At 46.8% G+C, this 16,593-nt stretch overlaps 1 protein-coding gene and 1 long non-coding RNA gene across 2 annotated transcripts; one reads left to right on the top strand and one right to left on the bottom strand.

Annotated features, from left to right (window-relative positions):
- Positions 1-725: 725 nt before the first annotated feature.
- On the top strand, positions 726-7,984 carry phb2b (prohibitin 2b). The gene is made up of 10 exons (XM_086224267.1): positions 726-857; positions 1,716-1,848; positions 2,101-2,185; positions 2,281-2,360; positions 5,042-5,226; positions 5,581-5,710; positions 6,573-6,676; positions 6,772-6,849; positions 7,051-7,130; positions 7,769-7,984. Exons 1-10 carry the CDS (start codon positions 837-839, stop codon positions 7,791-7,793), a joined length of 921 nt encoding a protein of 306 aa, XP_086080393.1. The 5' UTR covers positions 726-836; the 3' UTR covers positions 7,794-7,984.
- On the bottom strand, positions 7,190-15,739 carry LOC147250105 (uncharacterized). The gene is made up of 3 exons (XR_015119240.1): positions 15,614-15,739; positions 11,479-11,700; positions 7,190-8,807 (listed from the first exon to the last, which is right to left on the bottom strand). It is a non-coding gene; the product is annotated as an uncharacterized LOC147250105 (long non-coding RNA).
- Between the last annotated feature and the right edge of the window lie 854 nt (positions 15,740-16,593).

The following is a 16,593-nucleotide window of genomic DNA, read 5'->3' as shown; positions in this document are numbered from 1 at the left end:
TATTACATTACATTACATTGTATTATATTATATTATATTATATTACATTATATTACATTACATTACATTATATTATATTATATTATATTACATTACATTACATTATATTATATTATATTATATTACATTACATTACATTATATTATATTATATTACATTACATTACATTGTATTATATTATATTACATTATATTATATTACATTACATTATATTACATTGTATTATATTATATTATATTATATTGGCTGCATGGTGGTGCTGTGGTTAGCACTGTTCGAGGTTCGAGTCCTGGCGCGGGGTCTTTCTGTGTGAGTCTCCATGTTCTCCCTGTTCCTGTGTGGGTTCTCTCTGGTACTCCAGCTTCCTCCCACAGTCCAAAGACATCAATTTGGGGACGAGGCTGATTGATACTCTAAATTGACCGTAGGTGTGACTGTGAGTGTGAATGGTTGTCTGTCTCTATGTGTGTTGGCCCTGTGATGGACTGATGACCTGTCCAGGGTGAACCCTGCCTCTTGTCCGCAGATGCTGGGATAGGCTCCGCCCCCCCCCCCCCCCCCCGCGACCCTTACTAGTAAGGAATAAGCGGAAGATGATGATGGATGGATATTACATTATATTATATCATATTATATAATTGTATTATATTATATGGACTGGCGACCTGTGGAATAAGCGGAAGACGACGATGGATGGATGGATGGATATTATATTTATTTTTATTCTACCGCAAAACCGGGGCCACGCTTCGTCATACTACATGTCCCAGCAGTCTTTGCGGTGCACGAGGAAGACGGGACATTCACGACCTTGGAGCTTGACGTGAGGAAGCAGCATGGCGAGCAGGGAGCCGAATGTAAGTGTGGATTCTGAATCTTTAACAAACCGAGTGTTGGCGGTGCTGAGAGTCCGGCTTCCGTCACTCAGGCGGTCCGGTGACGAACGGGGGCAACCAGCTCGTGAGAAGCGTAGGCCGGTCAGCTGGACTTAGTCAGTTAGCATTGATTAGCATCTCTGGACCTTCCTGGAAAGCCAAACTTCAGCCGTTGTCACCAACCGAAGGTCGCGTTGATGGCAGCAGCAGCAGCAGCAGCAGCTTCGCACCGTGCTAGCCTGCTAGCTCAGTATAGCAGAGAAGCTAACTGCGGGCTAGCGAGTCGTTGGGAGTTCCTCCTCGTTCCTCAGACCAGCTCCCGTCTCTAGTGTGAAAGTTACAGCTTATTAGTTCATATACTATGAGGTCTTACAGTATTACTCCATTTTCTTATTATTGCAACATTACTGTGTTATAGAAGCCTAGTTGCTGCATACGCAATAATGCTAATTACTAGCGTTAGCATTAACGTGAGTTTCTCCGTTCCCTCGTGTGTGCCCGCGCGAGTAACTTCACTTGATGTCATTTTTCAAAACTAAATTGAGACGCCTTTGACTTGATGGTCTCCGACGTGCTCAAGCCTTAAGTTGGTTTCACCATCAGTGACTGAGTGACTGCAGGATCTCAGTGACGGGGGGGGGGGGGGTCTGACTACCTCCCCAGACCCAGAGATGCTCAGCTGGTCTTCATACTGATCAACTGGGTCATCAGATCAGTAAACATTTTTGACAAATTATTAGAAGGATGAACGAACAGAGAAATTATGTGGTTTCCTGTCCATTATTTAATTGAATCTTTCTCATCCTCACACACACACACACACACACACACCTGCTGCAGCGCTTCACCCAGAGCCTGAGGGATCTGACGGGTCGGATGTCCCTGTCGGGGGGCAGAGGGCCGGGATTGGGCCTGAAGCTGCTGCTTGGAGCTGGCGCCTTAGCTTATGGCATTAAAGAAGCCACCTACACAGGTAAACACACACCAGTCAGATCCAGCAACAGCAGCAAATACCAGGTGTGACCAGTGCAGCGACCACGACATCATTGCAGCCAAACAAGTTCATGATCGCTTTATCATTGCAAAGTTTTTAGTAAAACAGATTTTCCTGATGATGGATTACAGAGAAACACCCTCACAGTGCTAACTACGCTAGGTCGTACATGTAAGGTAATCTCGGTGCGTGTGTGTGTGTGTGTGTGTGTGTGTGTGTGTGTGTATGTAGTGGAGGGCGGTCACCGAGCCATCATCTTCAACAGGATTGGAGGGATGCAGATGGACACTGTTCTGGCTGAGGGGCTGCATTTCAGGTGAGACCAACTGATGGAGGAGGGGTGGGGGGTGTACTGGTGTGTCAGGATCCCGGCTGTTTGCCCTGGGGGTTAAACCAGCGTCTGTGTCGTAGGGTCCCCTGGTTCCAGTACCCCATCATCTATGATATCAGAGCCAGACCCAGGAAGATCTCCTCTCTGACTGGCAGCAAAGGTAACAAACTACTGGACTCTCTCTCTCTCTCTCTCTCTCTCTCTCTCTCTCTCTCTCTCATACACACACACAATGATTTGATTGACACATTTGCCATCTTAATGTTTGGATTAACTGAATTCCGTAAACGACCAATTAGTAGCCCGGGTGTTTAAAAGAGACCAGGCGTCTATTGGTGAAAGGCTTTTATTTATTTTGGCACTGGCCAGCACTGGGCCTTTTTTTTTTTTTTTACCAATAGGTATACAAGGTATAACAATATACTGTAGTACTTTAAAGAACAGGGGTGCAAACATCAAGATTGTCCAGAGAACACTGTACCCAAGAACACTTTACGGTCAGAAAAAGAGGCAGTTGTGCAATTATTAGTATAAAAAAGGAGAAAGGAAAAACTACAGTACAAAATATCAGGTTTACAAAAAGTGCATACCACACAAAACAGTAACAAAAAGAGGCCTTCTGTAGTACTCTGTAAACTCTGAATACTGCTGAAAATAAAAACAAACAATTACTGTATAGCAGCAACAGTAAAAGGCCTGACCTCCTGTGACAATAATGCCCTCATCTTCCGCTGTAAAACTGAAACACAAAAAACAACACAGCAGCCATGGTGGTCCCACAAGACTTAAAACTCAGCGCCACTCGTCGTCCTCCTCCTCGCCTCCCATCTCCTCTTCCTCACTCTCGCCCTCTCCCTCCCCTCCTTCCCCCTCATCATCCTCGTATTCAATCACAAGTTTGTTTTGTAACTCCTGTTCCTCATCGCTCTCATGCTCTTCCTCAAAAGCCTCAGCAGCCTCCCCCCTCGCCCTCACAAGCAGCTCCCTGCCTGCCTGGCATGGCTGCCCCTCCTTGAAGCAATGAATGAGGTGGTCCTCAATCCCATCTGCTGCTATAGTCAGCCCACACACCTTAGAGGATAACGAAGAAAAAAATCAGCCAGTGGCTACCGTGTGCATACACCTCTCTCTCACTCACTCACACACACACAAGTGGTGCTTTTTTTCCTACCTTAAATGAGTTGATCACAGTGTCCCGATCCAGGGCATTCCAGGCTTTGAAGACCCAGTCGATCAGTAGGCGGCGAGAAGGAGCTCTCAGGTTCCCTGACTTGGTGTAGTCTTGTCAGTGTCACCTGCCATCCAGGTGTCGTTGGAGTCACGGAGGTGGGCTTTGAAGGGCGCATTCCACACTACGTCGGGGGCCTGAATGTACTTGGTACAGCCTCCAGGTATCACAGCCATAGTAACGCCGTACCCCCTCTTCAGCTCTGCCTTGGTGGTGATATGACAGCGGTACGCGTCCCATGCGAGCAACTTGGCTCCAAAGTGAAATTTCCCCACCGCCTTCTGGAGCCATTCCTTCATCAGGTTGTCGTTGAACCAGCCATTCTGGGAGGAAGTTATCACGGCTCCGGGGATGTTCTGCATCGCTTTTACATTGCGGACGGCCGCCTTGAAAACAACGAAAGGCTTCAGTCCCGTCGGCTTTGGCTGCCAGGGCCACCGTGATGCGAGCTTTCTCGTGGCCGGTTGTCTTAAGAGTGGGCGCCTCTTGCGTCAACTGAACTGTCACCCACCATGTCAAACCAGACAGCTGTTTCATCCATGGCGATGATATCTTTCGCGGTGATCTTCTTGCTCTGTATCTGCCGGCCGCAGTAAATGACAAAGTTTACAATCTTATCAATAGGAGCATCTTTATGAGCAACAGTTGCTTTCCTCCAAAGAGAAAAGTTGTTGCGCCGGAGGAATCTGAAAAGCCAGCCGACACTCGCCTCGAACGCCCCCCATCTCTCTCATCATCCACCACAGCGTACATCTCCTTGGCCTTAACTCAAATCATTTTTCGGGAAACTCTGAGGTTCCGTCCACGCATGTGGTGAATCCACTGGCACAGTTTAGCTTCCAGCTCCGCACTCACTTTCTTCCTCCCTCCACCTGACAAACGAGCACCCTTGCCAGCCGAGTCAGCCTGAAAAGTCATTTCACTTTTTTTGTTTCTTCCATTCTCGAATGCGCTTGGGATCCACGTGAAACTGTCTGGCGGCTGCTTCTCTGGAGTGCTGCTCAGCATATTTCACCACCGCTAGTTTGAACGTGAAATCAAATCTTTTTTTCCTCACTCTTAAGTTGGCATTTTCATCAAACTCCTGGCCATTACTCTCCCAGTTCTCCACCAAGTTCCCTTCATCCACCGGTCGTTCACTTTCATCCGCCATGCTTCTTGGTACTTGTGCTGTTGCTGTTTGGGGTGTGACAACTTGAGGCCCGTATACCTCGACTTCCACGACAGTCTCATGCGGGCAAAATAGCAGATCTGCAAGGTGACAACGCGTCGGCCTTGCAGATCCTTTTTTTTTTTTTTGCATGGAACCGTGAGCTTGAAGATTTGCGGTTTGTGGTGCACTAACGTCATGCGACACAAATCACTGGTAAGTTAAAATAAATTGCAAAATCGTACATGAAACCAAGTTAAGATACAATTAATGGCCCCCAGGTGTTAAAACGTACGTGGCGTTTCTTTGAGACAGGTGTCTATTTTACAAAATGAGGTCGGACCCTCGGCCATCATATGAGACCTGGCGGAAGTTTGACATCAGGCTATTAATTGGTCTTTTAGGGTATATACTGAAGATCTATGGAAACTCTGTGTGTGTGTGTGTGTGTGTGTGTGTGCAGATCTGCAGATGGTGAACATAGCGGTGCGGGTTCTGTCCAGACCCATGGCGTCCAACCTGCCCGTCATGTACCAGCAGCTGGGGAAGGACTACGATGAGAGAGTCCTGCCCTCCATCGTCAATGAGGTTCTCAAGTCGGTGGTGGCAAAGTTCAACGCCTCGCAGCTCATCACCCAGAGAGCGCAGGTGCAGTCAGTACTCTGATCGGACAATAGGGCATGAAGGACTGGTACAGTACTACAGTACACATTCTGTCCCTTGTAGGTCTGTGCTCATACACACTCTGCATCTAAGTGGTCCTCTCTCAGCTGGATCACATGATCCACATCTGATTGGCTTTTTTAGTGAATTCAGTTAAACTACTGCAACTCCGTCTGACGCCTGTAACCGTGGAACTGGTCCAACCCCTCTGAGGGCTCCGGCTGTTTGTCTGGAAGCTCCAGTCTTAGAAGGGGGGCTGGCTTGGTCGTAGCGTGATGTGAGGATGGTGAGTTGGCTGCTGCTGTAACAGAAGGTGGTGTGTGTTGCTGTCGGGTCCAGGTGTCGCTGCTGGTGCGCAGGGAGCTGTTTGAGAGGGCCAAAGACTTCAACATCATCCTTGACGACGTGTCCATCACGGAGCTGAGCTTCAGCAGCCAGTACACAGCCGCCGTGGAGGCCAAGCAAGTCGGTGAGCCATGTTGTGGGTTACTGCTGCTGACATGTCGGATTCTTTAAAGAATTTCCATCCATCCATCGTCGTCTTCCGCTTATTCCTCACTAGTAAGGGTCACGGGGGGGGTGGAGCCTATCCCAGCGTCTACGGGTGAGAGGCGGGGTTCACCCTGGAATTTGTTCAATGAAAGTTGTTGACCCACATTTGAAGCCTGAAGTAAGCAATCAGTGACCTCGCGCGCTGCTGTGGGCGGCGGTGACGCTAACACCTGCTAACACCTTTGATCAGCACTCACTGCTGGGTCACATGACCCTGCAGTAGACGCAGGTGCTCATCAGCTCCGCCCTGACCAGCATTGGTGGAACACTAATCACTGGTGAATGTGGTCACGTGTAGCCGGCTATTGGCACTTCTCATCTCAAGCACATGGCAAGTGGGCGGAGCTCCACTATCAACAGTGGAATGAAGTCCTGTTGTGTCCGCCAGTAACGTCCATGACGTTGTCATATAAGATATAAATGCAGCCGTTGGCGTTCCAGCAGCAACACTCTGACGTGGTTCACCCAGTGTTGAGTTAGAAAATCAGCCTGAAGCTATAATCTCATCAGAAACATGTCACTGACATGCATGCTGCTGCTCAACGTGCTGCTTTCACAACAGCCGTCATGTCTGTGGCACCACGGCGTGTTCCTGACATCCAGCGTGATGCCCCAGGAAAAACAGAAGGAACGCATCGTCTCCTCTCAACGGGAACAGGAGTAACGGGTTTTCATTAGTGGGTTTACTCTGAAAACCCTGTGTGTACACGAGTGTGTGCTCTGGGAAAGCAGTAATACCACATACGTACATGTCTGTATAATGAGGTATGTGTGTTTAGCTCAGCAGGAGGCCCAGAGAGCCCAGTTCTACGTGGAGAAAGCCAAACAAGATCAGAGGCAGAAGATCATCCAGGCGGAGGGAGAAGCTGAAGCTGCAAAAATGGTAGGAGACCTCCGAGCTCAAGGAGTCGTCACCGGTCTTGATTGGCTGTCTGTTGTACAAATCCATTAACTACAATAAAACTCTGTTTGTGTCAGCTGGGCCAAGCAGTGACCAAGAACCCAGGCTACCTGAAGCTGCGGCGAATCCGAGCAGCCCAGAACATCGCCAAAACGGTCAGCACAAGTGGCGCTGCTGTCATCTCCCTCATCTGAATCGAGACATTCTGACAGGATGGAAACTGTCAGGGCTCAGATACTGGAGCTTACCTGCTGATGGCTGTGGGGGGGGGGGGGGTGATGGTGATGATGAAGGTGGTGATGGTGATGATGATGATGATGATGATGATGATGATGAAGGTGGTTGTCTCTTCCCAGGTGGCATCGTCTCAGAACAAAGTCTACCTTAACGCTGACAGTTTGGTCCTGAACCTCCAAGACCAGACCTTTTTTGACAAGTAGGTTCACATACACACACACATCGTTGTACTTATGTCTTTGTGAGGACTTTCATAGACGTAATACATTCCCGAGCCCCTCCCCTTAACCATCTCAACTGACTGCCTGACCCTAACCTTGACCCTAAACCTAACCAGAACCTGGTTCGAACCTTGACCCTAAAACCAAGTCTTGACCTTCAAACGGCCCTTTGAAGAAGTGAGGACCGGATAAAATGTCCTCACTATGTAGCAAGTACAAGAACACACACACACACACAGGTTTGTGCAGCTGCCCTTACTAGAACATTCCGTTGACCTCATTCATGTGGACATTCCCACCCTCGACCAGCTCCTGACCTCCATTCACACCTTCACTTGAACTTAAACCAGGAAGTCATAGATCAGGTCGTGCCCCACAGAACCAGCAGTCTTTGGTCCCCATGAGGACTCGAGGTCCTGATGAGGTCAGTGTTCATACCAGGAACATGCAGCTCGTCAGCTTGCTGGTAGGAGACATGTTCAGCTTTCTCTGGACCTCGTTTTCCGTTTGTCTCATGCACAGCACGTGGCACGTGGCTGCGTCCCCACGGTTCCGTCAGTAGTTCTTGGTAACTCAACTATTCCCTCTCACATGTTTGGTAACTGGTGTGTTTCAGCTTGTCGATGGCCCAAAAGAAGTGATGAAGAGGAGCTGCGGAGCAGCAGTGGAACTGTTCTGTCTTCATCTGCACACACACTCAAGCTTGTGGCATCAAACAAAAACAACACACAGGACGTGGACGTGTGAATGAGGAAGTCAGATGTGTTGACCCTCAGACATGTGGAGTGGCCTGTGTTATTCTTGACTTGTATATAAACCATGTTAAACTCGTGTTGGTGTCATCGTTTGTTGGTCTTCTAGAACAAAATCAAGGAACCCATCAATACGAGTTGATGTCCTGAGGCGATGGCGAGTCTCTGAGAGGACTTGATGTGCCTCCAGTCAGGCACAGTCAGGTGAGACTTGTTCCTCTGCTGCCCCCCAGTGTTCCTTGGGTGAAACTTCAGTCAGCTGGATGACGCTGTTGCCTCTTTCCTGTGTGTTGAGCCGACGTTCTCGTGACGTTCCGTAATGAGCAGGCAGATGTTCTGGGTTCTCTTACTGGAGCTGAACATGGCAGTGTATTGAAGGAGGTTTGACCTTCTCAGGAGAAGCTGAACACGCTGAGGACTCACTACGACCGGCTCGATGAGGGATCTGTTCAAGTATTTTTATATACCATCCAGTAATGGCTCATGCAACTATGCTATTAAAGTACAAGCTGAACCACATGCAACCACCACATCCAGGGAAGAAGTCAAGTCAGTTTTCATTCTGTAGCGCCAAACCCCAACCAAAGTTCTGTCCTGACTCTTTCGAAGTAGAGCAGGTCCAGCACCTCCCTCCTTCAATGAACCTCCACCCAACAATTCTCCATCAGCAAGCACATCCTGCAACAGCAGCCACCAGAACCTTCCTTTACCAGCAGGAAGGTGGAGCAGATCCAGGATCAGTGGGGATGGAGAGAGAGCAGGACAGAGACAAAGACAGAGAATGGAGGAAGACAGAGATAAAGAGGGAGAGAAAGGAGGAGAGACTGATGGACAGACGGGGACATGAGCGGGTGGCAGCTGGAGCCTCTTCAGGTCTGGAGCCTCCTCCAGCAGCACCAGGATCTGAGATGAGGGGAGAAGAGGAGGAGTTAGTAACACGTCTGAGGACAGGAGGAGGAGAGAGAAGCCCAGTGCCCAGGATGTGTCTGATCTTAGTGATGTTACGTAGATGGAAGAAGGCGTCCTGGAGATTTGTTGAATGTGGGAGTTAAAGGGTCCTGGTCAAAGAGAACTCCTAGGTTCCTTCAATGGTGCTGGGGGCCAGGGTGGTGCCATCCAGGGTACCTGTCTCATCAGATCAGGTGGTCCTCAGGTGTTTGGGCCCAGCACAAGAACTTCAGTTTACCAGAGTTTAATAAAGGAAATGATGGTCCTCCATGTTTTCCTGTCCTTCAGACAGGCCTCCAGTTTAGTCAGCTGGTTTGTTCCATGTGGATCATTGATGAGTTCAGCTGAGTGTCGTCTGCATAGCAGAGAACATTAATGGAGTGTTTCCTGATCATGTGACCTAGAGGAAGCAGGTACAGGGTGAAGAGGACTGGTCCAAGCACAGACCCTTGAGGAACACCAGAACTGACTGTAGTGGTCTCAGAGGAACCATCATTAACTGGTACCAACTGAGATGACCTAGTAAATAGGACCTGAACCAGTTTAGTGCAGTTTCTTTAATACCAGTGACAGGTTCCAGTCTCTGTAGAAGGATATGGTGGTCAATGGTATCAAAAGAAGTGATCACACTACAAGACTGCAAGATCCCTTCAGACCAGAGTAGTGGAACACGGATGCAACATACTCTCGTGAGACCTATGCAGTCTAGTGGCAGTGTACTTGACAGAAGTACAACATAGTATCTCGTCTAAAGTACTTTGATAGAACATGCTGGGACACCAGAAGAGCAAGGGGACATTGACAGTAATACTTAGGTAAGAATGTCTAATCAGGAACATGGAGGAGAGTTTCTGTGAATGTTTCTTCTTGTGAGGCAGTACTTGTGTACTCATGTAGTGCTGGTTTAGTCCGTCACACGTCTGTCGGTTTTCATCTTTCTTTTGGTTTACGTCATGTGATTGTCTTCATCTGACCTACAGCAGCGTTTGTTTAGTTGATCAGGACGATGCTCGTCCACCAACAGACAAGTAGCTGGAAATGAGCCACAGTTAGCTGCTGTGCTAATTTTCACCTGTTGCCAGGTCTTAAAAGGTACCTTAGGATATAAAAATACAAGAGCTGATAAAGATAAAGTCATTAAAAAGATGTCAACATGGAATCAGCTCACTTGCCACAGCATGGCGGCAGCTGTCGTCTTCATGTGAAATCCAAATATTAGCAGGTTTCATCTCAACAGCCCTCTGCAACACACACACACACACAGTGACGTGAGGCTCCGCCATCACTGACTGCAGCTTTAATCAGTCTTCCTCAGGCCTACCGTGGGACCATGTGATGACCTTGAATGTGTTTCCCATCATTCATCTGACGCTACTCAACAAAGTGGGATCCTCATCCTGTTCTCTACTCAGCTTTGTTTACTTCCTGTCACCAGCAGACAACATTGCTACCATGGAAACTCGGCCATTAGGTCCCAAAAGATGAAAATCTGTATTTTTGTGCAACTTATGATGCTTGAACAGAATTGAAAATAACTGCAGGTCCAGCTGCTTCCACTAGAGGGCAGGAAAATACAACTCAAAAGTGTGAGCGAGAGCGTGTGTGGGGGGGCGCTATACGTGAGTCACATCTCACTGTGAATCTCTTATAAGTCTCATCTCCCCTTGAGTGTCAGTTGCCGTGTTGTTACCATGGCAACAGTCACATCATAGATTCTGGGTTTAGCAATGCTAAGAGCTAACTGTTAATAGACCAGCAGGTCCAACGTGTTTTAGGTGCAACTGATGGAACGGTGCGTGAGGTCGATTTCCTTCTCCATGTCAACGCGCTACCAAGCTGCTGGAAAGGAAATGAACCCCTAAAAAATGTCCAGGAATTCAGTCACTTGTCATTGATAACAAGAAATATTAACATATTACATTAGAGAACAAATTACTCTAATTGTAGTGAATGGTAGAACTGTGCATGAGCGACAGGTGTCCCCATCACACAGCAGGACTGTTTACGAACGCAGAGGCTAAGTTCTGCTGATCTGGAGACTCAGGGGGACGTCGACGTCCGTCCGACTGCCATTGTTGTGTTTTTGTTAACAGTGCTAACGTTGCTGCTTCTGGGCCATGTACACGAAACACAGTGCTGGTAAAATGATGCAGACCCAAAAGGGTCTGCATCATTCTGGAACATAGCAATACTCTGAGTATACAGTGCTAAAGGTTAGCTTTAGCTCAGCATGGGCGTGTCAGGCACCTACTCACACATTAACGTTTTCTTACATCAAAAGGACTTTTTGTATTTTTATGGATGAAAAATATGAGCGTTGATCCCACATCAGCGGGGAGCGACACTGCAGCACTCGAGCGAGCTGCACATCAGTGCTAGCAAGACCGTAAAATACTGAGAACTAATAATAATATTTACATCAAGCACAATACAAGCAGGAGAGTATCAGCATTAGTAGTGACACCGATAATAACACCATATTAATATAGGAATCACGCTAAAACTATTAAGCCTCTAGTATAGACCCTTATTTATCCTATGAGGTTCTGTTGTTGGTATTAAGGAGCGTCAGTCACAGAGAGCACCAAGCATCATTTGACAGGAAACTCAGGTGTGCTGCTGATACCTGGAAGAGGAATTTGAGCCAATTACAGCACAAGCAGCTGGTCTGTATTTTTGTTCTGAGTAAAATTCCCAGTTCTTCAGTGTCTGATGTCAAGACCAGTCAGGTTCCTGTGTGTGTCCTAGTAGAGCGGGTGGAGAACCTCCCTCCTAGTAGAGCGGGTGGAGCTATGGGTGGCAGCTGGAGCCTCTTCAGGTCTGGAGCCTCCTCCAGCAGCACCAGGATCTGAGATGAGGGCGAAGAAGAGGAGTTAGTAACACGTATGAGGACAGGAGGAGGAGAGAGAAGCCCAGTGCATCATGGGAGATCCCAGCAGTCTGAGCCTATAGCAGCAGGTCTAAGGGCCAGCCTAAGCAGTCCTGACTATAAGCCTGATCAACAAGGAAGGTCTTAAGTCTGCTCTTAAACCTAGAGAGGGGGTCTGGGTCCTGGACTGAAACTGGGAGACGGTTCCACAGGAGGGGAGCCTGATAGCTGAAGGCTCTGGCTCCATTCTACTGTTAGAACTCTAGGAACCAGCAGGAACCCTGCATCCTGGGAGTGAAGGGTTCTAGCTGGATCATAGGGGACTAGGAGCTCTGTCAGGGATGAAGGAGCCCGACTGTTGAGGACTTTGATGGTAGAAGAAGAATTTTAAATTCTGTTCTGAATCTGACAGGGAGCCATGCAGAGAAGCAGTCCAGGAGAGACCTGGTCTCTGCTACCAGTTCTAGTCAACAAGCGGCAGCAGCGTTCTGGACCAGCTGGAGAGTCTTTAGGGACTTATTAGTCCAGCCTGGTAGGAGGGGGGTGTAGTAATCCAGCCTGGAAGTGACAAAAGCAGGGACTAGTTTTTCTGTATCTTCTTGAGCCAGGATGTGTCTGATCTTAGCGATGTTACGTAGATGGAAGAAGGCGTCCTGGAGGTTTGTTGAATGAAGCACCAGAACATTACAGTACTAGTACTGATACTAGTACGAACAGCACGCTGATTTTGATGCTAGAACTGTACTGAGAACACTATTGTGAATATTGCAGTCTTGGCTGACTGCTATGTCAACCAGTAGCTAGGGCTGGGCTCCCCTGACACCACCAGTTCCTTTCTGGGCCTGGGTGTTCCTGCTCAGGTGTTGAGTTGTTTGCCCACCAAGTGGGTCCACAGGAGAACACAGAATACTTGACCCTCTAGCACCCCCATCAGGACTCAGTCTCTGGGATGAATCGCACATTAAGGTGTCAAAGCTGTTGTTGACATGATGGAGTCTTCAGGGACACAAAGGGTATTCCTTCCCATAATAGTCACCAAAGGGTTAATGACAATGACATGCTGGAGGTTCTCTAATTACATGGTATAAACATATTTGCATGAACATGTTTGTGTGGACATGTTTGTATGGACATGTTTGTGTGGACATTTTTGTGAGGACATGTTTGTATGTACAAGCTTGTATGGACATGTTTGTGTGGACATTTTTGTGAGGACAGTATGGACATGTTTATGTTGACATGTTTGTATGGACATGCTTGTATGAATATGTTTTTGTGGACATGGTTGTGTGCACAGTATGGACATGTTTGTGTGGACATTTTTGTGAGGACATGTTTGTATGTGCAAGCTTGTATAAACATGCTTGTATGGAAATGTTTGTGTGAACATGTTTGTGTGGACATGTTTGTGTGTACATGTTTGTGTGGAGATGTTTGTGTAAACACGTTTGTGTGAACATGTTTGTGTGGACATGTCAGAGTGGATATTTTGTATGAACATGTTTGTATGAACATGTTTGTGTGAACATGTTTGTGTGGACATGTTTGTAGGAATATGTTTTTGTGGACATGTCAGAGTGGATATTTTGTATGAACATGTTTGTGTGAACATGTTTGTGTGGACATGTTTCCCTCCTGGTCCCCCAGCAGTGGAGGGGATCTCCATATCGATCAGCATTAGCAGACACTGACCTGAGTGGTATGATATGATATGATTTTGTGGACATGTTTGTTTGAACATGTTCGTGTGGACATGATAGTGTGGACATGTTAGCGTAGACATTTTAGTGTGGACATGTTTGTGTGGACATGATAGTGTGGACATGTTAGCATCGCCAACTTAATGTGGACATGTTTGTATGGACATGTCAGAGTGGATATTTTGTACGAACATGTTTGTGTGAACATATTAGTGTGGACATGATAGTGTGGACATGGTAGTGTGAACATGTTAGTGTGGACATGTTCATGTGAACATGTCTGTATGAACATGTTTGAGTGGACATGTTTGTATGGACATGTTCGTGTTGACATGTTAGCATCGCCAACTTAATGTGGACATGTTTGTATGGACATGTCAGAGTGGATATTTTGTACGAACATGTTTGTGTGAACATATTAGTGTGGACATGATAGTGTGGACATGGTAGTGTGAACATGTTAGTGTGGACATGTTCATGTGAACATGTCTGTATGAACATGTTTGAGTGGACATGTTTGTATGGACATGTTCGTGTTGACATGTTAGCATCGCCAACTTAATGTGGACATGTTTGTATGGACATGTCAGAGTGGATATTTTGTACGAACATGTTTGTGTGAACATATTAGTGTGGACATGATAGTGTGGACATGGTAGTGTGAACATGTTAGTGTGGACATGTTCATGTGAACATGTCTGTATGAACATGTTTGAGTGGACATGTTTGTATGGACATGTTCGTGTTGACAAGTTAATATGAACATGTTTTTATGGCAGGTTAGTGTGGACATGTTTGTGTGAAAATGTGGACATGTTAGAGTGAACATTTTTGTATCGACATGCTCGGATAAAAATGTTTGCGTGGTCATGTTAGTGTGGACATGTTTCCCTCCTGGTCCCCCAGCAGTGGAGGGGATCTCCACATCGATCAGCATTAGCAGACACTGACCTGAGTGGATATGATAGTGTGGAGATGTTTATGTGAATATGTTTGTGTGGACATGTCAGAGTGGATATTTTGTATGAACATGTTTGTGTGGACATGTTTGAGTGGATATTTTGTATGAACATGTTTGTGTGAACATGTTTGTGTGGACATGTTTGAGTGGATATTTTGTATGAACATGTTTGTGTGAACATGTTTGTGTGGACATGTTTGTATGGACATGTTAGTGTTGACAAGTTAATGTGAACATGTTTTTATGGCAGGTTAGAGTGGACATGTTGGTGTGAAAATGTGGACATGTTAGAGTGGACATGTTTCCCTCCTGGTACCACCAGCAGTGGAGGGGATCTCCACATTCATCAGCATTTGCAGACATTGACCTGTAGCATCCAAATCAATATCCCAACCCGGTCTCTTAGGTCTGCCTCTTCCCTCAGCCTAACCGTTCCTTCAGCCCGTCTCTCCACCATGTGGGCACGAGCCTTCAGCCGCTCGGTCCCCCACCTCTGGAACTCACTCCCCCCTGACCTCAGAAACTCTGAATCCATAGACTCTTTTAAATCACACCTCAAAACCCACCTCTTCAGACAGGCCTATGAATCTGTGTAGTTTGCTCTGCTCCAAAATGATTGTTGCTTTTTTAATTTTGCTTGTTTGCTTTGCACTGTTTGCCCTGTTTTTAACCTTGTACGGCGACCTTGAGTGTCCTGAAAGGCGCCTTAAATAAAATGTATTATTATTATTATTATTATTATTATGTTTGTGTGGACATGTTTGTATGGACATGCTTGTGTGGACATTTTTGTGTGGACATGCTTGTAGGAATATGTTTTTGTGGACATGTTTGTGTGGACATGTCATTGTGAACATGTTTGTTTGGACATGTTAGTGTTGGCATGTTAATGTGGACATGTTTGTTTGAACATGTTTATGTGATCGTGTTTGTGTGGACATGTCATTGTGAACATGTTTGTTTGGACATGTTAGTGTTGACATGTTAATGTGGACATGTTTGTATGAACATGTTTTTGTGAACATGTTTGAGTGGACATGTTTGTATGAACATGTTTGTGTGAACATGTTTGAGTGGACATGTTTGTATGAACATATTTGTGTGGACATGTTTGAGTGGACATGTTTGTATGAACATGTTTGTGTGAACATGTTTGAGTGGACATGTTTCCCTCCTGGTACCCCAGCAGTGGAGGGGATCTCCACATTCATCAGCATTTGCAGACATTGACCTGTAGCATGAGTCTGGCTCTGGCGTCACCAATCTGAACCTGAAGCAGCCTGAGAGGAAGATGAATATCTGAGCGTGTGCAGGCGGCTGCAGGTCTCAGGTGGGCTCCTCTGGAATTCAGCTCACCTGTTGAGACACGCAAACCCAGTCAGCAACTGAGCTTCAGACTTACTTTTCACTTCCAACCAGCTGGGAGGGTAAAAGTCAGCTAGACACACAACCAAAGCAATGAACAAGAGAACGAGTTAACGCTCAGTGGCGTCACGGTGATTCCCTGACTGAAGGACAACGGCGAGGCTGAGCTTCGGTGTCACTGATGTTTGTGCGCTCGTGAACTTGGTGGACTGGAGCCTCAAACACCGGTCAGAGTCGTTCCCTCGCAGCTCAACTGAAAAATCATTTGCAGCATTGGCACAAGTTTTCTCATCATCTTGTGGCACCAAATCAATAAAATTGAGGGAACGAGTTTCTATCCTGGGGCCACAAAATCCCCCTCCAGGACTCTGTAGTGGTGCTGTCCATGGACATAGCCAAGCCTCTTCAGTGCCATTAACCCTTTGGTGACTATTACGGGAAGGAAAAACTCAGATTTAGAACCAATTACTATCAGGACTTTTTTATGCTGAGTAACTTTGACACATTTTGAAAAGTTCGCTGGAACTGAACAGGAAGGACATTTGGACATCGTCTCTATTAACAAACATCACTTTTATTTCTTGTGTTTATCTGCAGGCCCAGACGTCGCTCTCACCGTTGGGGACCTGGAGGACCCAGAGTTCCACATCCAACTAGTAGCTGCTGAAAACTGGACCAGGATCAGCTAAATATTTGTGATGTCACAAATCCTGTTTGAAGGCCCGCCCCTTAAATCCAGAGATCCAGTGAGCTCAGGGCAGACTTTGACCAGTGACGGTGCGAGCAGTTTGTCGTCTCCCCAGAATCGCAAAGCAATAACAAACATTACGAGAAATAAAAATCATG

The sequence above is a fragment of the Aulostomus chinensis genome, chromosome 14 (assembly GCF_037954235.1).
Source record: "Aulostomus chinensis isolate RoL2024-O1b breed Wild chromosome 14, RoL_Achi_v1.0, whole genome shotgun sequence".
In the NCBI taxonomy this organism is placed as follows: domain Eukaryota; kingdom Metazoa; phylum Chordata; class Actinopteri; order Syngnathiformes; family Aulostomidae; genus Aulostomus; species Aulostomus chinensis.
This window is presented reverse-complemented; position numbering and strand designations above follow the sequence as displayed.